Raw genomic sequence first — 25,394 nt, 5'->3', positions numbered from 1 at the left:
AGGCACCCCGGCGTCCACCTTTTCAAGAATACATTATTTGAACAGTTGGTGTCTGGCTTCCGTCACTTGACCGCATCCTGTGTATTTCACCCGGGCCCTCTGTGGGTTCCTTGCGCAGATGCCCGTGGATGGACGTGTGGGTTCCCACCCATTTCCGGCTCCTCTAGCAGCTGGGAGCATCCCGGGGCTTCTCTGCGCTCCCGGTGGGGCCAGCATGTGCCGGACACATTCCTGGAAGTGGGGCCGAGCTCCCTCCTGCTTGCTCCCCGCATCGGGGACACGCCGCTAAGCCTGGCCCCAGCGCTTTCTCCTCCGCACGCCCTGGGCAAGTCCTTCCAGCGCCGCGGACCCCGCGGGGCCCCAGTGCCTGCCTCCCGTCCGGACTCCTCCGACGGCAGAGCGCCGGAGCCGTGCACGAGGGCGGTTCCCGGGGCGCGGACGGACCGCCTGCCCGCCGCGACCCGCCCCGCCCCGCCCCGCTCGCTGCCCGCCCGCCCTGCGGAGGGGCCGAAGGAGGTCCCGCGCCCCGGCGGCCGCTCTAAGGGACGCGAGGCCCGCGTGCTCGGCCAACTCGAAGCGCCCGGGGGCTCGCGCCGCCCGCCCGGGACCCGGCCCCTCCGCCGCTTCAGGCTGACCCCGACGAGTACAGGCACCTGCCGCCGGCGGAGGGCGACGCAGCCGCGCGGCGCCGCCCGACCGAGGGCACCGGGCCCGGCGGGCTGCTCCGGGCTGCGGGGCCGTCTGCAGCGGGGCCCCCAGACCCGCATCTGCGGGCGACGGGGGCACGCGGCGGGGACGCCTCTCCGGCCGCCGCCGCCCTCTCGTCGCGTCAGGCGGGCGCCGCGGTCGCGGCCGAAACGCCGACCGGGAAAGGGGCACCGCCGCCTCGCGTGACCCCGCAGTGGGCGTGGCCTCTGCCCGCCGTTGACCCCGCGTGCCACTTCCGACCTGAGCGCAAACAAGGAAGCCCAGCCGCGCCTGCGCCCCGCGGTGCCTGGCTCGGAGGGCCCGCGGGCGCGCGCGCGCACGCACGCACGCACGCCGTTCGGCGGCGCGCTCCCCTCCGCTGGGCGGGGCCGGCGCGCGGGACTCCACTTCCCAGCGTGCTCCGTGGCGGCGCCGTTCGCCGCGCAGGGGCCAGGCCGCCGGGCGCCGGCACTGCACGCAGGCGCGCACGCAGGCACGCACTCCGGCGGGCGCACCCCTGGCCCCGCCCCCGGAGGCCCCGTGCGGGAGCGCGCCCGGGCGTGCGCAGGGCGGCGGCGCGGGCGCGGGGGCGCGCGGTGACCGTTGGCGCTGAGGGGAGGAGGCAGCGCGGCCGCCGCCGTTGCGCAGATCCGGGCCGCAGCTGTGGGGAGGGCGCCGGGGCCGGTGACCTTCCGGAGGCGGGAGCGAGCCAGGGGGCCCGGGACGCCGAGCGCCGCCGCCATGAACAACTCGGGCGCCGACGAGATCGGGTGAGGACGCGCCGGCCTGCGCCGCCGCCGCCCAGACGCCGCCCCGGCCCCCGTCAAGGTCACGCCGGCGGGCCGCGCTGGGGCCGGCGGCTTGGGGGGCCGGGGACCGCCGCCGGGACCGCCGGGGCCGGGGGGCGGCGAGCCGGAGGGAGCCCGGGAGTCCGGCGTCCCGCCGCTTCCTGGCCGGGGCGGCTCTGGGAGGGCCCGCGGGGGGGGCACCCGGCCCGGAGCCGGACCGTGGGGGGGCGGTCAGGGCGTCCCCGTCGCCGCCGCACCCGGCGCCCCCGTCGGGGCAGCGGGGAGCCTGGCGGCCCGGGCCGTGATGTCCGCCCCCGCGCCCGGGGTCGTGGCGGGGGAGCCCCGAGCGGAGCCCGGGAGGGTCCGGGGGGACCGCCGCCGCCTCCTGCGCGAGGACCACCCGGAAAGGGAGCCGGCGGCTCTGGGACGCCTGTGCCCTCGGCGAGTGGACTTCCCGCGGGGGGTGGATCTGGAACGGCAGGCCGGGGTCGTGGGGCGCCGCGGCCGCCGGGGGGCCGGGCCTCCCCGGGGCCCCCGGGGCTCCCCCCAGCCCGCGCACCAACTTGGCGGGGCGGCGCACGTGGCGGTCCCGGCCTCGGCCCTGCGGGCTGTGCCGCCGCGCAACTTCTTCCCCGCGGGCGGCGGCGCGCCCCGCGGCCGCTCTGAGCCCCTGCCGGGGTGCGAAGAACAAGGAAGGTGCGCGGACCCGGGGCCAGGGCCGCCGTCACGTGGGCCGGGCCCCCGGGCCGCCGCCGAGCGCTGGGCGCCGCGGCCATCTGCCGGGGGTCTGCAGCTGGAGCCCCTTCCGGCCCCGCGCCCGCCGGCCCCCGGCAGGCGGACTGGAAAGAGAGGGGGAAGGTACCCGCTGGGCGGCCGTGGCGGGGGCTCGCCCCGGGACGAGGCGGGGACGCAGCTCGCGCAGTGCCCGCTGCGTCGGCGCGGGAGGAGCCCGAGGTGTGAGCGGGGTCCCGGAGGGGCTCGGAAACCCGTGTCGGCCCCGGCTGAGGGGCGTGGTCTGGCTTTCTTTGCGGAGCGCGGCCCGGTGCCGGCCGCCGGGCTTTACGGAGCCGGTTTCCCGTGCAGTTCGGGGCTGGGGTTCCGTGGCCGTGTGTATGCTGCTCCGTGGGCTCAGGTGCTTGACCGGCCTCCCCGGGCCCCCAGCTCCCGGTTCCGGCTGTGCACAGAACATGCCGGCCGGGGGCTCCCCCTTCCCACCCCGCGGGCGGTAGGGCACCGGGAGCAGGACCCCGAGCTCCTAGCCTGGCTCGCTTTACAGAGCGTGTCCGGAGACTGGGAGACGGCGTTCTTTGTGTTACGTGGGTGCACTTGTGACGGGAAGCCAGGGTATAGGGAGAAAGTGCTCCAGAAGTGGGGCAGAGCCTGTTGGTGAGTCCGCCGGCCTGCTGCGTTCCTTTGGGCGGCCTTCCAGGGCACAGCCTCACAGCGCCCAGGCCGGGGGTCTTTCGGCATTGCACTGCTTTTCGCTCAGGAGGGAAGGGGGCCCGGAGACCCCCGAGGTGTGCTGCAGGGATCCAAGCCTGGGTCTGCAGAGGCAGCCTGGGGATGCCGCGGAGCTAGGAGCGGGTCTCGTACCCTGGCTGGCCGCGTTCCCCTCCCCACGCTTGCACGTCCACGCGGATCGCGGGACTTCTAACGTCGTGAATGTCAGGTGGCCAGACCCTTTGAATTGCTTTGCAGGTAGAAGGCTGTTGCTGAAAACCATTGACCAGTTTCTGCTTTGTACAGGATCCTTGTTTCTGGTCCGTTGATGTGGGAGTCCGGGGTCCACTCTGATCTCCGTGCTCTGCTCGGCTGTCCTCGGACAGTACGGTGACCCCGCTGGGCTCCGTTTGCTGTGAGCAGAACGCGGTTGCCGACTGTGGGTGGCTTCCACGTGGGAGCGAGTGTGGTGCTCAGATCCAGGTGATGGGAGATGTTAGCGGGCCGTGACAGGCCTGAGCGGTCTCTGACCACATGCCCCTTCATCTCCGGTAGCCCTTGTTGGGTCTGTGGTCAGCCTCGTCCGAGTGGCTCCCGAGGGAGCGTTCCACAGGCGGGAAGGGCTGCTCCCCTTTCTCTAACAGGAACCGCGTGTGTGGGTGCAGGGGCAGGGCCTCAGGAAGCGCGTGGACACATGGGGTACTGTCCAGTGGGGGGTTGTCCTCCTGCGTTTGAGCCTTCCAGGGAAGAGCGTCACCGAGTCTGGGCTGTACCTAAGCCGGCTCAGCGGTCCCGGGGAAGTCTGGCGGGAGAGAGGAAGTTGGCTGAGACCGGTGGTTTCAGTTAGCGTTTCCAGCCTTCCGATGGTCACAGATCAGCCAGAGCAGAGGGAGGCTGGGTCTGGAGGCCAGAGGGCTGATAGGAGCAGCAGGGTCACGTGGGGCCCCATGTGGCAGCTGTGTGACACGCTGATAACCTCCCTTGGGGCCAGAGATGAGGGGGAACAGGCACTCACCTTGCTGGGGGGCGGGGAGGGCATTCTGTCCTCTTTCCTGTGCCATGATCTTAGAAGGGCCACTTGGAAGGGTCTCTCAATTGCAGGTCAGGAGCTGGTGCAGGAGCTCTGCACAAGCCCCGCAGAGGTCCAGACCCCTGGGTGGGCCTCTTGTGGGTGTGCACAGTGTCTTGGGGGGCGCGGTTCCCATTAGGACCGAGGCGTCCTGTGCCACCTGCCTCCGGGGCCCCTGGCATGTGTTGAGGAGCTGAGAGAGGTGTGCAGGTGTGTGTGCTGCTAGTAAGGCAGGGCCAGCCGGACGCTGTCCAGGGAAGAGTCCCGGGGGAAGGTGGGCTCCGTGGAGAGAAAGCGGCAGCACGCGCGTCCCTGTGAGAGCAGGTGCCAGGAGGTGGCAGGAGCCCACGGCTGCTGGAGCTGGAAGCTGGGAAAGCTGGCAGCCTGCCCCCCCCCCCCCCCCCCCAGTCCCAGAAGCCCGGCCGGCCCCGGCTGCAGTGCTAGTAGGGTGAGGCCAGAGGCCTGGCCCTGGAAGAGTGGGGATCGGGTAAATGTCCGTTTGTGGAAGGGGTCCTGATGGCTGGGTTCAGAGAGGTCCTGACTGTGGAGGAGGTTGTCTTTGTGCCGCGGAGAGGGTGATGGAGACTTGGGGGTCGAAGGTAGAGATGCTGTTCTTCTGCACCTTGGATAGTCCCCAGCAGTGCGGACATGTGGGGTGTCCTGGCCACTGTGGGGGCTGAGCAGCATCCCTGAGGCCCGCCCACTCGGTGCTGGAGCACCCCCAGTTGTGTCCCCAGATGCTCCCCAGTATCCTCTGGCGGATGAGACACGTGTTTGGTCACATCTGCTCTTTCCAGCCTGGGTCCCTGGGCGTCCCTGCCGCTTCCTCCCATGGTTTAGGTGTGTTTGCTCTAGTGGGAACGAGCTTGGCGTCTGTAATGTTGACCATGACATTGGGAGGTGCTCTGGGTCACTACTGTGTCTCCAGTGCTGGCCGTGAGTCAAGCACTTTTCACCAGGTGACGTGCGTGCTCTGTGGCAGCTGCTCCTCCCTTGTTTGCCGGAGGGTTTTGCCCGGTACCAGGGAGTGCTGCTGGGGGACACTGGTCCTGCCTGGGGGAGGGCAGGTGGAGGGCCTCACGGGGGGGGGGGGGCAAGTTCATGCCAGGCACCAGGGCGTCCTGGGGTTTTCTCTCGCAGGCGTCACTTGACCGCCCCCCCCACGGTGGTCCTGGAGGGGGCGAGCTCCCCTTGCTGGCAGGGGGGCAGCCTGAGCTGCTGCAGGCAGGGCCTGAGCCCCAGGACTTGGCGTCTGCCGCTGTGGGGCGGCTGCCGGGCCGTGCTGTGTCCTTCGCTCCAGAGCTGCTGCCTTCCCTGCAGACAAGCACATACTTAGGGAGACCCGGTCCCCGGGCGACCTCCCCGGAGGGGCAGGACGGTGCAGACTAGGCTCTGCGCTGTGCACTTCAGGCAGAAGAGCCGTTGGCGGAGCGGCCGTGCTCAGCCCAGGCCCTCGGCTTCTTGGCCTCTGGAGCCAAGCCGTGCCCTGCCGCTGCCTCGCAGGCGAGGGGGCACTTTCTGAAGCCTGCCTGCCCACTGGGAGGGGTGGAGCCACAGCGGCTGGCCTGAGCGCCGCGGGTCCAGACGGAGCGTCCTCCACGGGGGTTTCCAGCCTGTCGGGTGGGGGGCGGGAGGGTTAAGAGAGCTGCTGCCGCCAGGCGCTTGTGCAGAGCCCCTTCCAAGAGGGAGTCCCCAGCACCTGCTGTAGGCTCGGGCCCAGGGAGCCACCTCTCCTGGGCCCTTCTGGTAGTAGCATTACCCGTTGCCTAACTCGGGGTCACCTGGCAGGGCCTGATGGAGCCAGGAGGTCCCCTTGGTGGTTTGGGGGGGTTTGGGAACTGGGAGGGGGCCCATGACTTTCAGCTTCAGCTGACTCATGACTCTTGTACCCTCAAGAGCAGGGAAGGGCTGGGAGTGGGGTGCACGCGGTCAGCTGGGCCCTTAGTCCGCAGAGTCTCGCCCAGGCCTGAGATGCGCGCGGTGCCCCACGGGTCCGTCTGGGCCGCCGCAGGGCTGCTGGCCGGCCGTGCATTCCCCGCCCTGTGCCAGGCTTGCCCACGCGTCTGCAGTGACTGCACGCGGTTTTGCTGCCTGGGTCGCGATGGAGCTGCTCCCGGCTAGTCCTGCTGGAGGCCCCATAGTCTGTGGGGCTCGGAGTGGGGCTCAGTGCTGGGGCTCAGAGGTGGCCTCCCAGGACCTCGGGAACCTTGTGGCTCTTGCGTGTTCCCCTGGGGGAAGTCCGCACTCGGAGGGGGAGCAAAGGAGCTGGGAACAGGTATAGCAGCTAGTCGGGTGCCGCCTGGAGGCTTGGGGTGCTCGCTCTCCCCGACAGACGGGGGAGCTGCTATGAAGGTGCCCCGGGTGTGCAGCTCAGAGAGCCCAGGGTCAGGGGCCAGGGAGATCCTGTTGTTCCTCGGTTGTGAAGATCTCTCACAGCCGAGGACTTTCTGTAACTTCAGACTTGTGGGACGGAGCGAAATAGTGGCCAGAGAAGCCAGGTTCTCTTTCCCCGCCAGCTCAGCGCTGAGGTCCCCCTGCGGTGGCCGCCCCCCCCCCCCCGCCCCCTGCGCTCTTCTGAGACCTGGAGCCTTCTCTGAAGTCAGTGCAGCTCAGCGGAGAAACGAGGGTGCAGTGCTGCTGGCTTCTCACTGCCTGGTCCGTGGGGCAGAGTTCAGTGGTGCGTCTGGCCTGTTCTCCTTGGTGCCAGATTTTGGCATTTCCGTGAGGGGTGGAACCTGGACTGGTCCGACGAGTTCCTTCGTCCGTAGGTGGGCGGGGGCTGCAGGACTGGGTTGCTGGGTTGGCACCTGCGTGCGGCCTTCTGTTTGGTTGGGGCTCGCTAGACGGGCGCTGGGGTTTGTCTCAGTGAATCAGGTTTCGGTGCTTGAGAAGGCTGCAGGTCTTTTTCCTGCATGAATCTGCTTTTCCACGGCAAACCCGCTGCTTTCCTGCGGGCAAGGAGTGGGCAAACAGGCAGCTCCTCGCGGCGCCAGCCAGCCCTGGGGCCTTCAGTCAGCTGCTGCCTGCGCCTCCGCTGGGTGCCCGGCCCTGCGAGGGTGGGCGGGGCCTGAGGCCCAGCGTGCTGGGGCAGCACCCTGGCTGGCCGCGGGGGGCCCCTCTCCCCTGGGATTGTTTGCCAGCGGGAGGAAGCCTGGCCTGATTTTGAGGGGTGCGTAGGAGACACGAGTTTCAGCTAATGAGCCCCAAGCGTAAGCTTCCCTCTGCTGCTTGATCAGCACGTTCCGGGAGCCTGTCCTCACAGAGCGGCACAGCCCCTTGAGCGTGGCCTCGGCCAGGGGTACCTGTCCCCACCCCTCCTCGGCCCCGCGAACCGCGCCGTGGCCTGTCTGTGGCCCTTGTGAGGATGGCCGTGGCTGTCTCTGCGGTAGTGGGGCTGGTGTTTCGCACACACTGAATTCAGGAGGCCCTGGGAGCGAGGCCCCGGCGGTCCTGCTGCCTGCGGGAGGCACCCTGCCAGGGCTGGCACGCTGAAGCTCGGTCCCCGGATGCAGCGGGGGTGGCAGGGGCGCCGGCTGCCTCGAAGGGCTCTGTCCTGGGGTGGAGGACAGGGCCACCCTGTTCCTTGGCGGCTTGCGGGGGTCTTTTTGTCTTCAGGCTGAGTGTGGTGTGGTCGGCTCCAGACGAGGGGACTGCGGGACCCTAAGTCTCAGACGGGGACGGAACCTTGGCCATGTGCTGGCTTCTGAAGCCCTTGCCCGTTAGCATCCGGGTCCCCCTCTGCGTGTGACAGTGCTCGTGACCCCTTCCCCCACCTCTGCTGTCATGGCCACCGCCCATGTTGTGGGTGGCCTGAGTGGTGTCTGAGGGGCTTGGGCCCATCGGAGACGTAAGGGAGCTTGGCCACAGTGAGGCCTGGAGTAGCCCCAGCACATGGGCCGCCTCCCCGCACCGGTGCCTCCGTTCACTTCAGGCCCAGCCAGTCCAGGCGCGGGGGGCAGGTGCATGCTACCCTGTGGCCTGTGGGTGTGGAGCCCCTCCCCAGGGGCAGGGGGAACTGGAAGGGCTCTGTGTGTCTGGGGCTGCGCGAGAGGTGTCCTGTGCAGAAGAGGGGCAGGTTGGCAGCTGGGGCAACAGTGGGGTTCTTCTGGAAAGTTCTCGTGTGTCTGCCCGAAAGGACAGCCCCAGCTGCCCTGGGGTGGGAGACGTGGGATGGGGCTCCGGTGCCGAGTCTGAGGCTCCAGGGGCCGTCCGGTGATTCGTGGGTCCTTCCTTGTGACCACGGGAAGGTATGTGACACTTTCCCCTAGAGCATCCCGCTCCCTGCTCAGTCAGTCTGTCGCAGGTGCCTTTAGACCTTGATTCCTAAGTCCTCACAATTTGCCGGAGCGCTGGGGCCTTGTGCCCTGTGACCCCGCCCAGAGGCCCCTGGGGTTTGGGGGCTCTTGTTGGTCCATTTCCCGAGGTCTCGTATTCTCACCGGTTTGCCCATGTGTGGCTCTGATGTGTCCTGTTTGTTTGTTTGTTTGTTTAAAGATTGATTGATTTATTTACTTGAGAGACAATGAGTGAGAGAGAGCAGGAGAGAGGAGAAGGTCAGACGACTCCCCAAGGAGCTGGGAGCCCGAGGCGGGACTCGATCCGGTCAGTCTGGGATCTTGACCTGAGCCGAAGGCAGTTGCTCAACCAACGGAGCCCCCCGGGCGCCCTGATGCGTCTTTGCTTCCATGTTGTGACTCACTCGCAACCATCTTGGCCAATCTCTGTGTCGGTTTTTGTGTCTGCAGCTGACGAGGCTGAGCGATGGTTGAGGGGGACATATGTCCTTGCCGTGACCTTGATACAAGGCAGCATCTCTGCCTCACTTCCGCGGTCAGGGGCAGGGCAGGAGTCCCACCTCAGGATAGGGCAGATGGCTGGCATGGTGGAGGTGAGAACTGTCTTGACCCTGAACGTTCTCTTGTTGAATTGCAGGAAGCTCTTCGTGGGCGGTCTGGACTGGAGCACCACCCAAGGTAGGTGGCGGGGCCGGCTGCGTGCCCGCACCGCGGACAGGCTGATGACCTTGGTCTTCAAGTCGTGTGAATGCGCCTCGCTGTTACTTCAGGGTTTTGCTTGTTTTCTTTGATTCTTGACTTAGCGTTGTCTTGGATCCTGGGGTGGGGGGCACCTGACCCGGAGCCGTCCTCATGTGTCGGCAGAGTTGGGGGCGCTATGGAGGGTGGAGGGGCTGCTGTGCGGGGTGTGGAGGCTTGGGGGCTTGCTGGCGCCGTCCCTGAGCTCAGGCTCAGGAGGAAGCAGCTTGTGGGAACTGGCACTCCCGGTGGTCACTGAGCAGTCCCTTACACTTCCCTTTTCCTGATGCCTTCGGCCGCTGCCGTGGTCAGTTGCACACGTTCTGCTCCATGGGAAGACATGATGTGTCCGTGTCCTGAACCCCGTCCTTTCCCATGGGTCTCCTGTCCTGGACTGTCTTCCCCTTCCCCCTCCCCGCCAGTGATCTGCTGAGCCAGTCGACAAGGGGCTGGTTCCACGCTTTCCAGGTCAGGCTGCAGAACTGGGAGCGTGTGTGCCTGTGTGCGTGGCACACCAGCGGGGGGGCCAGTGCTTAACACTCCGGTGTGTGTGTTTGTGTTTTTGTCCCAATCTCCGAGCAGAGACTCTACGCAGCTACTTTTCCCAGTATGGAGAAGTCGTAGACTGTGTGATCATGAAAGATAAAACCACCAACCAGTCTCGAGGCTTTGGGTTTGTCAAATTTAAAGACCCAAACTGTGTGGGGACGGTGCTGGCCAGCAGACCACACACACTAGACGGCCGAAACGTAAGTGGCCCTCCCTGGAGTCCACTTCCCCCGTCCCTCCGCCACTGCCGCGCGCTGCCCCGTCAGCCGGCCTCTGCGGCTGGGCCTGGCGGGTGTGCCCGTGAGGGAGCGGGTCAGCGGGGCTGGAGCTCTGGGCTGGGGCCGGAGGGGGCCGGAGGGCCTGGATTTGGGGTGGAGTGACTGGGAGCAAGGGTTCGTTTGCCGTGCGGATGCCTCTTCTAGAGAAAGTGGCTTCGTCGTCACAGCTGACTCCTTTGAAACTTCTGCAGATCGACCCGAAGCCGTGCACGCCTCGAGGGATGCAGCCGGAGAGGACGCGGCCCAAGGAAGGATGGGTAAGGCCGGGCTGGGCAGGGCAGCGTCTCCGCCGGTGTCCTGGCCCCGCGAGAGGGGACGTGTGCCCCCCGCCTGGGGTTCTTCCCGTGGCCCTTGAGGGCAGTGGGGCGCTTTACTGCTGGAGCGGCACACGGTCACTTGACTCTATCCAGTGGGTGTGTGTTTTACTTTGTAGCCAAGAATATTCTTCCTAGTCTACCTTGGAAACCAGAAACAGGCCTCCCACACCTGTTTGCGATCAGGAGTTCCATTTTCTCCTCCCTGGTGGCTCCCACCCTGCCCTGGGAGGGGGCTGGGTCAGTGCAGCCCCTGGGCCCCCGCTCCTTTCTGCTTGCTGGCCGTTCCCATCTGGGTGCTGTGGCTCGGGGCCAGGGCCCAGTCGGCCGTGTCTGAGAGCCGGCTGCTTGGAAGAGCTGGTTCTGAAGCCGCCGGTGTGGGGGCTCCGCAGGGGTTCTCTGGGAGCTGTGTGGCCCCTGATGCCAGGCCTGTTGGAGCAGACCCTTCCTCTGTCCACCGTCCCGTCCCTGTCCTTCCCCAGCCCAGTAGGTCTCGGAGAAGACCGTCCTCCAGGACTCCATTGTCCTGGCAGAGGGGCCTGGCCAGAGCTGGGCAGCAGGCAGGGCAGACGTCTGGTCGGCGTGTCCGGGCCAGGACCCGAGAACCTGCATTTCTAGCAAGATCCATTCGCTGCTGGAAGACAGGGGCTTCAGACCCTTGAAATACTTTTGGGAAGTTTGGAGAAATCAGTAAAGTAGTACATCAGACACCTAAACACATGGCCTAGACCCATCAGTTGTTAACATTTTCCTAGTCATCTCTGTTCTGTCCCACCTCCGTCTGGATCTGCCACTCCTGAGTGCAGGAGCGGGTATCTCCTGAAACCATGTGCTCTCACGCAAGGCCTGTCCCCGCAGCGGGGGTGTCGGCCTCGGCTCCCGGCGCCTGCTGTGCCCACGGGGGCCCTTGCGGCTCTGGGGTCATTCTCCGCGGCTTCCGTGGCTCTGCTCTTCAGACTGGAGTCGTGGCCACATTCAGATTCTCTTCGGTTCCTCGTGTCCTCGAGTCTCTCAGCAGCCTTGCCGAGACGAAGCAAACACTTGACGGAGTTCGAGCCCTAAGTGCACCTGGGAGACCCTCGCCCGCCCCCAGACTCCCATGGCGTTGGTCCAGGGCCGTTGGGACTTCGGTGCCCGGGCGCCCTGGACAGGAAAGACGGTGCGAGGGGTCGGGGGAGCCGGCGTCCTGGTAGCCGGAGCCAAGGTTCTGGGCCTCCTCTGTCCACAAGGGACGAGCTCGGGCAAGTGTTTGCCTCCAAGGTGCGGGGCCCTCCCTGCAGAGGGTGGGGTCACCAGGGTCCGGCGAGGTGTGGGGAGCCCCCCGTTGTCCTCTTCGGTCAGCCCCGGAAAACTGCTGGTCTCTGTCCTGCCAGCACCCCGCTCAGCCCTCGGGGACGCTAGAGCTTCCTGCTCTCGCTCTCGTGACTCGGAACTCGCCACAGGACCCGCCACTCGCTCTGCGCGTGCGCTCGGGTGGCGCGTGCGCTCGGGTGGCCACGCCAGACCCCTGTCGCCGCGGGTCCCAGAGGAAGGCGGGGGAAGCGTTAGGACAGTTCGCTGATTCTCTTTGGCTTCAGATTCAGATTCTCTTTGGTTCCTCTTTGGAGGGCTTCGGTCTGGCTTCGGGCGGGGTCTTAAGACCAGTGCGGCGTGCGTCACAGCCTGACTGTGGGGAGCGTCATGAGGTCTCCCCACACCGACTAACCATTGTTTCCTTCTTAAAACAGCAGAAAGGACCCAGGAGCGATAACAGTAAATCAAATAAAATATTTGTCGGTGGGATTCCTCACAATTGTGGTGAGACAGAGCTCAGGGAATACTTCAAGAAATTCGGAGTGGTGAGTTGTCCCTGCCCCAGAGCACGGCGGGTCCGGGCGGGAGCGGTGGAGCCCGGTGTCCCTGGAGGTGGAGCTGGGCAGCTCTGTCCTCTGGGCCTCTGTCTCCCCCAGAACAAGCCAGAGCCCGGGGGGGCCTTTGCTGCTTTTTTGGGCCAGTGGAAGCTTGCCAGGCCGGTCTGGAAGGCTCTCCCCTGGGTTGTGAGCGCCACGGTGGGGAGCGTTCCGTAGTGTCCGGGAGAAGCGGGGTTCGGCCCGACTGTGGGAACCGGGAACCAGCCTGCCGTGCCTTGTGGGGTGGGGGGCGCGGTGGGAAGGTGAGGAGTACCCTAGCCCAGGTCTGGCGGCCTCAAGGGAGCTGGCCCGGCACTTGCCGGCTAGGTGTCTGTCCCCTGCGCAGCGTTTCCTCAGTGACCGCAGACCTTCTCCCAAGGCTGGTTGTTTCTGGAAGAGGCTGAAATCTTTGAGAATCTTATGGGGGTTTAGAGTTACCTGGGCTCCTCCAGGAGACTCAGTTCTAGTAGGGCAGGCAGAAGACGGGGCTAGCAAGCGGGCTCGTGTGGGGGCCGTCCAGTCAGCTGAGGCAAAGGCACAGGGTCTCCCCAGGCTCCCACCGGGCCACACCCCCAACGGTGGGACAGCCCTGTTGCATCACTGCCACCTGCTTGTCGGGGGGTGGTTCCCGAGTATGCAGAGGACCTGGGCTGGAGCCCGTGCCGAAAGGCGGTCCGTGAGCCAGGGGCCCCGGGGAGAGGGCTGCTGGCTAGGCGGACACCTGTCGGGGAGTGTCCAGCCGAGTGCTGGGCAGTGGGATGGTCTCGGAGCGTGCGGCCGAGCACCAGAGCTCTGGGTCTTGTCCCGCCATCCAGGCCTTGGTTTTTGTCTGAGAATGGAAGGGCGCCCTGCGGTCCTGTGGCTGGAGCGTGGGGCTGGGGCCTCAGGTGTCCACGTGCCTCCCCGTGAGCACTCGGGGCACAAGCAGCCTCCTGCGGGTCCCCTGGCCTCCCCTTGGCCCCTTGGCCTCCTGCGGGTCCCCTGAGTCTCAGGCATCAAACGTCAGGAGTCCAGCCTCTTGCCTCGGGGCCTCCCTGGGGAACGTCTGGAGACATCCCTGGCGGTCCTTTGCCTCGGGAGTCTTTGGCAGCCGGACGTGCTCGTGCCTGCCCGTGGCTCCCGGGTTCTCGAACACCCGTCTCTCTTGCAGGTCACAGAAGTGGTTATGATCTACGACGCAGAGAAGCAGAGGCCTCGAGGTAAAAGAGATGGAGTTTGTCCTTGACCTTCCCCTTCAGATGGCAAACTATTTCACAATTAGGTGGTGGTGGTAGCGAGCTCGCCGCAGAGAAGGGTGATTCGGAGACACGACTCAAACGTAGGCCCTTCCTGTGCAGCCCCAGCCTGTCTGCTTCCCAAGGTCAGACGTCCCCGGGTTTTTTTGGCTCGTTCTTTTGAAGTTTTTGCAAACTGACATGAATTTCAATATGGTTTCTGTTTTTAAACGTGTACTGAGAGCTTGCTGCTTTTCTCAGACGGTGCCCTTGACACTCCGGGCCGCGTCCCGCTTGGAGCCCCTGCCCAGGCAGGTCTCATTCCGTGGCGTCAGGCTAGGTCTGCCCCAGCTCGGCTTGAACGTGGACTTTCTTATCCATCCCATGCTTTTTTTCCTGTTTTTCTTGTTTCTTGTTCCCCTAAGACCGTGGGGCAGCGGGAGGAGAGTAAGGAGCCGCCGCAGGCGTCCCTGGGAGCTTCCGGGAGCTGCCCGCGCCCGCACGGCCCAGCTGGTTCGTGGGGCTGGGACAGCAGGCACCCGATTTCTGTGCCCTTTTTTATTATTATTGTTTATTATTACTATTTTTGCAATTTTATTTTTGTGGCTGCTGCTGCTTGTGCCCGCCCGTCTGTTTGGGTTCATCCGCCGCTTGGGGACCGGCTGCGCGAGCCGGCCTGGCGTCCGGGCGCCGCGCAGCCTCTGCCCCAGCCCCGTCGGAGGCCCCCGCGCAGAGCCGGCGCCGCCGCCGCGTGCGCCCGCCATGCTGGAGAATAGTTTGCCATTTGAACTTCATCCTTCTCTCCCTCCATGATAAGTGACGTATCCGCACTCCATGTCGATTAAGCTGTTAAGTCTTAGCTTAACTTTAACATAGACATACATGCTTAGTGACGTACTTAAGTGTCTCGTAGTAAAGTACAGTAACGTTAAGTAAGTTGTTTCTCCTTTTCTCTCTGTGAATTGTTTGTGATTAACGATATCTCTTTAGATTTCTCTTCTCCAGGTGCTAAATTATGTCACACAGGTACAGGCCAGTCCCGCAGTCAGAGGACGGAGCGGGCTTCGCTCCAGTGGGGTGTAAACGAAGTTTCAGTGTGTTTCTGGCCGCTCCCTCAGTGGTGATGTCGCCTTTTGACAGACAGATGCGTCCCTAGACGCCCCGCCCCGGGGCTCCCCACCCGAGACTCACCGCCTCTCGCGCTGTAATGGACCGCGCGAGCCCTGTGGCTACAGACACAAACTCCTGCACTTGGAGAAAATGTTAACTTTCTAACGTGCTGTTCATTACCCATGTCGTGTTCCACCATTCGCCTCCGGTCTCGTGAAACTTCAGGGCGTGGGGGTCCTGAGGGCTGCTCCTAGACTCACACCCCCCCAGTCGGCGCCCTGAGGCCTCGCCCTGGGCCCGGGGAGCACGCCGAGCCGCCGTGGGCTGGGGGTGCAAGACAGGAGGAGCTGGCTGGGAGAGCGCTTTGGGCTTGACCTTGGGGCCCACGTTCCCGTGGGAGCTCACAATGTCCTCCACATCGGGCTCTGAGGGTCCCTGCGAGCACGAGGCCAGCAGAAGGGGGGGCGACGGCAGGAACCCCCGTGGGCTAGAGGGGCGTCCCGGAGAGGTCCTCCTGCTTCCTCCCCTTCCAGGTCTTTCCAGGCCTCCGCCTCCCCCCTCCCTCTCGGCTGACCTGAGACAGTGTCCCGGTCCTTGTCCCGAGGGTTTTGCGTGTGTCTTGCTAGGGACAGTGAAGCCCTGGTCCCGCCCCTCACCCTGGCCACTGCCTTTGCTCACCTCCCACCTTCTCTTTGCCCCCCCTGCCCACGCTCCCGCTCCTGTCTCCTTCCGTGTGTCTTGCTGTCATCGTTCCGCAGCCGTGACCCCACCCCTGCCCTCACGCCGTGTGCAGATTCTCGTGTGAGCGTGTGCGTAGTCCCGCTCAGACACGCGCGTGCAGGGACACGTCAAGCCTCCAGAGTCCCGGGTGTCCCTCCCTGCTAGTCTGGCATCCCCTGGTTTCTGAGCTGTCCGCCCCCCCCCGCCCCACGTCATGCCTGCAGTCCTCCCCACCTCGCCACAGCCTGGTGGCTGCAGCCCCAGCGTCCCTGTCCCGCAGCTGAGAGGCCTCGGGCTTGGCCACCCCTTCCCGATCGAAGCCCCCTCCCTGCCTGCTCTGGTCCCGCAGTCCTCGGAGGCTCTGGCGGGCACAGGCCTGACCCGGGCTCTGGCCGTCGGCCAGGGAGGGTCCGCTGCACCGCCCCCGCCAGCACCCCGTGTCCCCTTCGGCCCTTCCCCGCAGCCGCCCCCGTCCCCCGGCTCTGCCGGCAGCTGCCTGCCGCTCGCCGCCTCTCACGCTTAGTCAGTCGGGCCCCGGGGAGACAGTGCAGCCGACTGAGGACCAGACACGCCACGGTAGCCGGGCGGCCACTCTCACCCGGACCGACCAAACTTCGTTTATACTGCCACTTCCTTGTGTTTGGGAAACGCTAAATTTTTTTCCCTTGAAAATTCTCTTTCTGACGACATAGTGCCTCTTGCTCTCGCTGCTGCCAGCAGAGTTTGACCTGCTGGAACCCGTTGTGGCCTGTATCTCTGTGTACCTTGTGCGTAGGTCCGTGAGGTAGACACCTGTATGCATACGTGTGTGACTCGGACGGGACTCCTTGGGCTTATCCAACGGCGTTGGCTAAGCTTAGCGAGGCACGAACTGTAGACACCGCAGTCTGGTCGGCGCGCTAGAACCATGAATACGGCTGCCGTCAGACCTAGTCGCAAAGCGAATTGCAAGCCGAGGGGGAGACTCTCGGGTTTCAGAAAAGCAGCCGCGCACCCACGGCACATACCCCGTCTCGCGGAGGCGGAGCTCGCGGCTGCTGCCCTGCTCGCAGGGGTGCGCCCCGGCCCCCTCCAGAGCGCTCTGGCGTGCTCCACGCACCGGGCCTCTCTCCCGCCCAGGCTGCGCCTCCCTCAGAGGCCAGCCACCCCCCCCCCCCCCCGGGGGGCGTTCCCAGCGTGTCTCCACGGGGAGCTCGGGCTCCACCACCGGCTCGGGCCCTGCCCTACAGCCGCACACACTCGCTTCCCTGAAACCCTTGGGCACCCCCTCGGCCCGGCCCTGATACTGTTCATCACCCTGTTTTGTGTCACAACGCCCTGCTACCTTGATTCACTCTTCGTCGTTGGCTAGGTTTTGGATTTATTACTTTCGAGGACGAACAATCAGTGGACCAGGCTGTCAACATGCATTTTCACGACATCATGGGCAAAAAAGTGTGTAGTTGTAGTTTTATTTTACCTTAAGACCAAACCAAGTTTTAGGCAACTTAGGGATTTCACTGGAAAATACAAATCCTGAGCAGAAAAAGGGCCTGGGACATAGGGCAAGGTGGGCTCTGGCTCCTGCAGAAGCACAGCGCCCTGTCCTGCCCGAGGGCTCCTGCCTGCAGCGTGGCGTCTCCCGTCTCGCCGGCGCTGCTCCCAGAGCCCCTCACTCTGGATCCACTGGGACCGGTTTGGGGGGGTGGCGGTGGCCCCCCGGCCGAGGGGCACGGTCTGCGGGGGCCTCCTGGGCTGGCCTCCAGTGAAATTGCAGGTTGCCTCAGGCTTGGTTTCAGTGACCACTCCTTCAGATGTCTGTCCCGCATTCCAATTGCCTCCTGCCACCCCGTGCCGCGCGGTGGGCAGTGGACCTGTGACAACAGGGTCCGTGTCAAACTGAAAGAGACGTAAACATCCTGAAGGATTGGTTCTCCTTTACTTGGGTCACTTACTGTGGAACTCCGGCCGCAGCCACATGCTCTCGGTAGTACTTAACTCCGTGCGGTCAAGTGACCTCTGGTTTCATCTTCATACTGTGTTGCCGCCGCGGCGGCGGGCAGGCTCAGCCCGCGCCCGCTCCTCCTCTCCCGGGGCCCCCGGGGCTCGGGGGGAGTCCCCCCTAAAACAGATCGCTGGGAGAGGGTCTTAGTGTGGGGTCTCTGAGAGTTAGCGAGAGGCTTCGGGCCCCTGTTTGTGCAGGATTCCTGTCTCTGCCCTTGTACCGCCCCTACCCCCAGCGGTCCCCGCGGTCGCCTCACCGGCAGCAGGCATTTCCTTGCTGCTGCTGCCCTGCCCTGCCCCCGGGACGAGAGCAGACCCATTTTGGTCCGTTCCGGTCCTGTGGAGGGGCTGAGGCACCTCGAGCTTCCTGCCTCTCCTGGCCCAGCCCCACAGCCCGCTCCCTGCACGCGGTAAACACGGCCGCGTGGAGCTATTTTTACATAGAGGTGCCTGAGGTTTGGTTGCTTAATTAATTCCGTTTGAACCTGATTAAGCAGCACACGCAAATCTCGCTCCGACGTTCATTGAAGCTTTTAGTTTAAAATTAGCGAGCAGATTTCAGGGACGCTTGCCAGTTACGAACACCAGTTCAGAGGAGTCCACGTTCGATTCCTGAAGGTACTGTGACATTGGAAACGTGGAGGAGGCCCGGTCCTGCTCCAGGGGCAGAAAGGCGGATAAGCACTCGGACCTGCTTCCAACCGCAGGCGGCCGGCCCCACCCCGGTTTTGTGGGATGCATCGGTGTCTGAGTCTGGTCCACACAGAGCACAGAGTGGGGACTGAGGTGGCTCCTCGTTGTGGGACGCAGCTTCTAAAGTAAGGTGCACACGCGAGAGAGCCCAGCCCCCGGCAGCAGCCCCCAGCCTCGTCCTCTTCCGTTGCCTGACCTTCACTGGCGGGCGAGGCACGGCAGCCCCTCGGTTCTCGGTGGGGGTTCACCTCCCTAAGGGGCCTGGGTCCCACTTCTCATTAAAGCCAGAGTGCCAGTGGCTGCATCCACGTTCTGATAGGAAGAGGGTAAAAATTAGGGGGGACCATGCAAGGGCTGCCTTGCTTTGCTTTGTAAGCGGAAACCAGATTCCCTTAAGGAAAGTATGTAGACTCGTTCGTTTGAGTTCTTTGAGGGCTCCTTGGTCCTGCCACATGGCCTTGAGCTAAGGGGGATCTTGTTCCTGTCCATGGGGTGTCCTTGGGGCATCAGGAAGGTGGGGTCTTTCTGCCTCTGTCCCACCTCCTGTTTGTTCTCCAGCAGGAAGGGGCCCCGAGCAGAACTGTTGGAATTTGGAACACGTAATGCTTAGTGCACCAGCCTGTGAGACCCCAAGGATGACTCCGAGTGGATTTATTGTCTCTTCCTTCTCATTAAAATTTATCGCTAAAGAAAAAAAATTGGAGACGCAGATGCTGAGGCAGCCCTGTAATTGGGGGACCTCGGACTGTCAGTCTGGCCGCATCTAAACCCTGCAGTGGGGGGGCTGCTGCTGGCGGCCACAGCACTCAGTGCCAGGGGCGCGCACGCGCACTCCCGCTGCGCCCGTCCTCGGTGCTGCGGCTCCTGACAGCGTCCAAAAGAGGAAGGGTCCAGGGCTGCCGACCGAACACAGTATGAAGATTGCTTACTGATTCAAATGTCCATTTTATTGCATGTTTGTTTACTTTTTTTGTTAGATGTAATGTAAGACTCTTTATCACATCCATTCCCTCTGACATTATTTTGAGTTAATTGAGATTCTTTAAGCGTTAGCCTGGGGAAGGTAAGTCTTTATCTTCCATTAGACATTTTAAATAAAAAACCTAAGTAAGCCAACTGTGTTTCTCAGGTATGAGCTTAAAGCCCAGGCGGGGTGGGGGGGCTCTGGAGGGCCCGTGAGTCTGTCGGCCTGGCTCCTCCCAGCGAGGCTCGTCCTCCCCGCTGAGCTCGGGAAGCATCTGGTCCTGCCACGCCTGAGCCAAGGAGAGGCCCTGGAGAGGCCTTGGAAGAGGCTGTGATGGTTCGACCCGTCCTGGGCTCTGTGTCCCTGGGGTGATGAGGCCATCAAAGGAGAAAGTTGTCTTTCCACCTTGTCTGAAAGACCCTTGTCCCACAAAGCTCTTGAGGGTCCTTGGCCTTCAGCCCGTGCTCTGCAGCAGGCTGGGCTTACATGGCTTACGGTTGCACCTGTTGTACCTGAGAAACATGTTTTAAGCAAAAAAGAAAAGAGAAAAAAAACTATAAATTTTTAAAGAAAAAAATACTGGCCTAAATAAGGTTTATAGTTAAGTATTTAGTTTTAAGTCATAATAAGATGCTAAGTGTAGTCATAAGTTATTTGAGGGTGTGTCTGAAGGGAAGGGGGTCCAGGACCCTTGGCATCTCCCTAAACCAGAGCTTCATTTGTCTAGGTGGAAGTTAAACGGGCTGAGCCACGGGACAGCAAAAGCCAAGCGCCGGGACAGCCAGGTGCCAGCCAGTGGGGCAGTCGGGTCGTGCCCAGTGCTGCCAATGGCTGGGCAGGCCAGCCCCCACCCACGTGGCAGCAAGGATATGGCCCGCAAGGTAAGGCTCTGGCACCGAGACCGGGTCCTGACCCCAGGCGGCCCCTTCAGGGAGACCTGCGTGCAGGCCGGGGTCCTGAGCCAGAGGCGTTGCAGACTCACCGCAGCGGGGGGACGTGCCGACTGGACAGGCACACAAGCCTCTGAGGGACGGATGAAGGCAGAGGCGGGGCCCCTCCGCGTCCAGCCCCAGGGCCAGTGCACAGCTCCGTGCTGGGTACCTGTCAGCAGCCAGACCTTCCGGCAGGCCCCAGAGGGGCACTTGTCCAGCCTGCTCACAGATGAGGAAGGGACCGGTTTCCGTGTCCTCACCTGGTCCACCTTGAGCGTGCTGTGACCCTCGGCGACGGTGTGCTTGGGTCACAGCCCGGTTCCCCACCTGTGGTTGGGCAGATGGCTTTCTCTTCCTGTGCCCCGCTGGGCTGTGTGAGTGTCTTTGCCTCACAGGCCATGCTATGGAGGAGGGCCACACGGTTCTGAGGGGGCAGTGAGAGGCTCTGGTGGCTCAGGGGACCCATCCCTGCCGCCTTCGCCCCCAGCAGCGGCCGCACCCAGGCGGCCGTCTCTGCCGCTGACAGCGAGCCGATGACAGACGGTTCTCAGTGAGGATGGAATGGGGTGCGGGCCTGGCCTGGTTGTCTCAGGCTCAGAAGATGCTTTGAGGGAGACTCCGGCTTTGGCCTGGCTGGAAGCAAGCACAGGGTCCCGCCTCTTGGACCTTCTGAATCTGCTCCTGCTCGCTGGGCTCCGGGCGGAAGCTTTTTGGGCCGTCAGGGCCTCTGTGAAGGGTCAGCAGGATGGTTTAAGGTCAGCCTGGCAAGAGGGTTGAGGTTCCCAGAGCCCCCAGGACAGGATCTGATAGCCTCCGCCTCCTTTAGAAACAGTGTCCAGGGAGGGGCCTAAGAAGGCTAGATGGGCCTGTGTGCACCCAGAGGCACCTGGGCTGCCCCCTAACCCCGCACCCGCCGAAGTTGGCAGATTGTCTTTTTAAAAACGTTTTTCCCCCCAAAATAAAACACAGCCAGGGGCACCTAGGTGGCTCAGTCGGTTAAGTGTCTGCCTTCAGCTCAGGTCATGATCTGGGGCCCTGGAATCGAGTCCCACGTTGGGCTCCCTGCTCGGCGGGAAGCCTGCTTCTCCCTCTGCCTCTGACGCTCCCCCTGCTTGTGCTCGATTGCTATCAAACAAAGTCTTTGTTGGCGGGGGAGACCCAAATATAGCCACAGGAGACCAGTCACTGAGACCAGAAGCTCTTGCCCGCTAGCACTGGGCTGGTAGCTGGCCTGGGACTCCCACCACCCAGCTTGATGTCCCATCTGTGCTTCTGGGCCCCTAGTCGGTGGGTGTCCCCTTCACCCTTTCTGATGGGTTCTGTTGAGAAGCTGGGGCCGCCTGACCGACAGACTAGGGCCGTCCGGGAGAGCCTTCCCTCGGAGAAGCAGGATACGAGTGGCAGCCCTTTGCCTAGGTGTGTCCTCGGACACCTTCCTCGAGGCCGGGACGTCCCCCTGTGCCCGCAGTACGGCAGGGTGCCAGGCCCCTGGAGGGTGTTTGCCGAAGGGCTTTGCCAGCAGAGCGAGTGCCACTGGGGGTGGGTCAGCTGCTCGGCTGGGCTGTGCACAGGACACCCACCACCCTCTTTGTTTTCCTGTTTAGGAATGTGGGTTCCAGCAGGACAGGCAATTGGTAAGTCCTTCTCTGGGGGCCCCGCAGAGAATGGAATCTGCAGCGGGGTGGGCCCCCGGGAGGTCTGGGCGGCGGGAGCCGTGCGCGCGCCCCTCACTCCCCTCCGCGCTGGTGTTCCAGGTGGCTACGGCCCGCCGCCTGCCGGGAGAGGAGCGCCCCCGCCGCCCCCGCCGTTCACCTCCTACATCGTGTCCACGCCTCCGGGAGGGTTCCCCCCTCCTCAGGGCTTCCCGCAGGGCTACGGTGCCCCCCCACAGTTCAGTAAGTTCTGCGGGCCCCTGGAGCCGGGCTGGGGGCCCCCCAAGAGATGCACCCTTTCAGCCTATGCCTGGCACTTGCTTGGGGCACGTGGCTGGGCTGCTGCCTGTCCTGGTCCCTTAGCTTGGAGTGTCGTGTGGGTGGCACAGCTGTCGCGAGAGGGACATGTGCCCCCTTGCTGGGGCGTCTGGACCTGACGTTGTGACTCCGCGGAGAGGGGCTTGAGCGTCAGGAGCTCTGGTCTGTGCTCAGCAGCGTGCTGGGGCACCCGCCCGGCGGCTGGGTCCTCGGCAGTGACGGGAAGCCCTCGGCTGGGCCCCGTGGCTGGTGGCTGTCCTTGCCGTGCGCCATGCGGCCGGCCTCGCCGGTCCCACAGTCTTGCTGGGGAGGGCTTAGGAGCGCGGGTCAGAGTGTGCCCTGGCTTGAGTCAGGTCACAGGACGGCCGTGTGGCCCCTCTTGGCAGAGGTGTGTCTCTTGCTCGCCTGGGCCGTGTCTGGTTCTAACCAGAAGGTGGCTGGGTAGAAACGGGCTGTCGAGCCGCGGGACAGCGGGGGAGGCTGTGGGAGCGGCGCTGTGTCCGGCCGGCAGGTTTTGTCCTCACACCACGGCCCGTGGGGTCCCTGCCTAACACTGGCTGTTGGGGGGTCGACAGGCCGCCCCAGGCCCACCCTAGGGACATCCTCAAGGCCCGGCCGCTCCGTGGGTCTCGGCAGGAAGCAGTGTGGGCGGCTGCGGTAGGCTGGGCCGTGTCTGTGTCTGTCTCTCCTGTTCGCAGGCTTCGGCTACGGGCCTCCACCTCCCCCCCCGGATCAGTTCGCCCCGCCAGGGGTTCCGCCTCCACCTGCTACTCCAGGGGCAGCACCTCTGGCTTTCCCTCCGCCTCCGTCTCAGGCCGCCCCAGACATGAGCAAGCCTCCGGCGGCCCAGCCGGACTTCCCCTATAGTCAGTACGGTGAGTCGGAGACCTGCAGGCGAGGCCTGCGGCCCCCGGGGCCTGGCCCCCCGCCCTGGCCTTCCTGCCCCCACCCCCGCTCCCCCCACCTCCGGCCTTCCTCCCCGTCAGCGCGAATGTGGTGGGGGGCGCCGCTCGGCGGGGGCTTGTCGTGCAGGGCCAAGCAGAGTGAACACGAGCAGGTTTTGGTTTCTCGGGTTTTGGCTAGGGAACTAGTCTTAGAAAAACACTGATCGTGCAGCCAGTGTTCCAGGGCCTGTGGGTTTGGGAACCTGAAGATGTGACAGGGCCCCTAGGAGGATGGCACGGGGCGCCTCGGGGCACCCCCTGTTCCTTGGTTGTCTTGTTTTCTTCTGAGTGCAGAGTGCGGGGCGGGCACCCCTGGGTTCGTGGCTCTGGTAGGCGGCAGGCACTGCCTGGGCTGTTACTGTGGGCCTCACTGGAGCGAGCGGCTGGTCACAGAGGAGGTGCTTCTGAGCCCGGGGTCTACGGGGTGGCGACCTATGGCTTGTGTGGGAGGAGCTCACGTGAGGACAGGGTTGGGCCAGGTGTCCGGGGGTCTCTTGCTGCCTCTGCTGGGCCACATGGGTGGGACTACCTGTCGCCAGGCCTCCCAGGGCTCCTACAAGAGCCACAGCCTTAGCCCATGGTTCCCCATCTGGGGGTCTGCCCGAGCCATGTCATCGCTCAGACCGTTTTGCCCCAGGCTGCAGCGTCTGCAGGTTGGATATAGTCCCGGCTGGCCACTCCCAGCTGCTCAAAACTCCGTGCAGTCTTGTCCCCTGGCACTGTGGCTGGCCACGGTCCCCAAGCACCTTGCTTGTCTCCTGTCCCCCTGCCCCACCCCTGCCCCCCACCCCCCACCCCCGGAGCAGGAGGTGTCGGGCTTGAGCAGCCCTGGGTGGGGGTGTGCCGCCCGCCAGCGTGGCCCCGCCCCTCTGCTGAGGCTGCCCTGGGGTAGTCACCCTGGTCTCGTCTCTTGCCAGGCCTGGGTACCTATTCTCCAGACCCGTCGGGCTTCGGGCCCATACTTTGTTTACACTCTTATGGTCAGGCTGAGCAGTGATGTGGCCTAGGTAGGTGGCACCTCCTCCTCCACGGCCCCCACTCGGCCTGCGCCCAGGCAGCGGCCGCCCCGGGTGGGGGTGGACCCGGCGGTGCCCTCGGGATGGGGCCCTTGCCGGGGCGAGGCTCTTGACTGGCCACAGCCCCACGGCCCCAGGCACCCCGTGCCTTCTCAAACCCTCTGCTGGGACACTGGGACCCCGGGGCCCCAGGACACTCCTGCATCCGGTGTGCAGTCTGGTGCCAGCCCCCTTTCTGGAAGCGCCTCCCGTGCGTGCCTTTTGAGGTCAGCAGTGCAGGGTCTAGGTCCTGTTTTGGGGGGGTGGGGGTGACCTGCCCGGCCCTGGCAGTCTCCGCCCGCATGTTCCCTGCGGGGCACTCCTGCCCGGCGTTGGGCACTCTGCCCGCCCCCGCCGGTTCTGCCGGCGCTGCCGGCTCGGGTCAACTCTGCAGGGAGGACTGTCTCGGGTCTGGCAGGGGACGGGGGAGGCCTGGTGCTAGTCTGACATTTTCTTAGATTCTGGGGGCTGTGTCCGTTTCCCGTGCATTCCACTCAAAAATAAACTTCCTGCAAGCCCTCCGGCCCCCGAGCCAGGCCAGGCGCTCTTCTGTCTCCAAGCTCAGGTTTGCAGGGGCTCAGATGGGCCGCCAGGGCCCAGCCCGCGGGTCCTTGGGAACAGGTGGGGAGGCGAGGCCGGAGACGGATGGGACAGACCAGGGGGTCCTCGGGTTCTCTGAGCTGCTTTTCCTTCTGTGCGGAGACGGTCGGGGTCCTGTGGGGGAGCAGGCTGGGCTATGCAGGTGCGGACCCCTCCTCAGCCATGGGCTCGGACCTGCCGTCCAGCCCCGGCTCACCAGGCTTTTTCCCTGCAGGTTACGGACAGGACTTGGCTGGCTTCGGACAGGGCTTCTCAGACCCCAGCCAGCAGCCCCCCTCCTACGGGGGCCCCTCGGTGCCAGGCTCGGGGGGCCCCCCCGCCGGCGGCAGTGGCTTTGGACGAGGTCAGAACCACAACGTGCAAGGGTTCCACCCGTACCGACGCTAGCTGGCCGGCACCTTGCGGACGTCAGGGCGGCTGAGACCCAGGATTTAGAACTTGTGAACTCGTGACAATCACAAACTTGGCAGAAAAATAGCGACTCGACGGTGGGGGGAGGGGGGCGAGAGGCTTTTGGAGGCGGCGGTGGGTATCTGGACTGAAGTTTTTAAACATATTTCTTTCTCTAACCCATCAGCACAATAAAAAAAAGTCACTGGTTCAACAACAGGGTTTAAAAAAAAAAGTCTTCAGCTTTAATTCAAAACTTCAGGTTTCTTTTTCTTCCTTTTTTTTTTGAAATTATTTTCCTGAGCCTTTTGTTTTACCGTATATTGTAAACTTTTATGTTAAAGAAAAAAATATACATTTACAAATTGTGAGATTTTTAAGAGAAATTTTCTACGATGTATACTGGCTTATTTTTTAATTTAAAAAGCAGGGTTTCCGTCGGCACTGGTGGCGGTGAGGGGCGTTCTCAGCCCCTCCCTCCGGGCTTTGAGGGTTGGGGCTCGTTGGTCCAGAAACTCTGGGAGCTTACAGAAGAAGTCTACTGAGCGTGTTTTGTTTTTTTGTTTATTCCTTGCTTTTGTCGACTGACCTGCCGGCGCCACTGGCCGGTGCGCTGTGGGGGCCGCGCCCGCCCAGCCTCTGCAGGCGCCCGCCCCTGCACCAGGGACAGGGAGGCCTCGTCAGCCGCTCGCGCGCGCACGTGGTGTCAGGGCGTCCCCACTGACCGGTTGGACCCTGGTTTGAATAAAGACAAGTGCGTTTGGATTAGAAA

The 25,394-nt window shown here is 64.1% G+C and overlaps 1 protein-coding gene across 4 annotated transcripts; it reads left to right on the top strand.

Annotated features, from left to right (window-relative positions):
- Positions 1 to 1,234: 1,234 nt before the first annotated feature.
- DAZAP1 (DAZ associated protein 1) lies at positions 1,235 to 25,394 on the top strand. Of its 4 annotated transcripts, none has more exons than XM_082737167.1 (12): positions 1,235 to 1,457; positions 8,917 to 8,957; positions 9,600 to 9,766; positions 10,036 to 10,101; positions 11,886 to 11,996; positions 13,198 to 13,246; positions 16,443 to 16,525; positions 19,459 to 19,612; positions 21,268 to 21,297; positions 21,418 to 21,558; positions 22,332 to 22,508; positions 24,447 to 25,394. In XM_082737167.1, the coding sequence occupies exons 1-12, from the start codon at positions 1,429 to 1,431 to the stop codon at positions 24,617 to 24,619; spliced, it is 1,221 nt and encodes a 406-aa protein (XP_082593293.1). In that variant the 5' UTR covers positions 1,235 to 1,428; the 3' UTR covers positions 24,620 to 25,394. The 4 variants fall into 4 exon arrangements, 2 of the variants coding, with proteins under 2 accessions (XP_082593293.1, XP_082593294.1); XR_014313401.1 differs by having other exon boundaries at positions 1,249 to 1,457; positions 22,332 to 23,584; XM_082737168.1 differs by having other exon boundaries at positions 1,259 to 1,457; positions 11,889 to 11,996.

The sequence above is a fragment of the Mustela nivalis genome (genome assembly GCF_964662115.1).
Source record: "Mustela nivalis genome assembly, chromosome: 1".
In the NCBI taxonomy this organism is placed as follows: Eukaryota; Metazoa; Chordata; class Mammalia; order Carnivora; family Mustelidae; genus Mustela; species Mustela nivalis.
The sequence above is the reverse complement of the archived record's forward strand: the minus strand, read 5'-3'. Positions and strand labels throughout refer to the sequence as shown.

Bases quoted from the DNA above. Each gene is read 5' to 3' on its own strand.
- DAZAP1 (XM_082737167.1), top strand. From the start codon at position 1,429: ATGAACAACTCGGGCGCCGACGAGATCGG. The intron at 10,102-11,885 runs GTAAGGCCGGGC...TTCTTAAAACAG, and splicing joins CGCGGCCCAAGGAAGGATGG to CAGAAAGGACCCAGGAGCGA. The intron at 21,298-21,417 runs GTAAGTCCTTCT...CTGGTGTTCCAG, and splicing joins TCCAGCAGGACAGGCAATTG to GTGGCTACGGCCCGCCGCCT.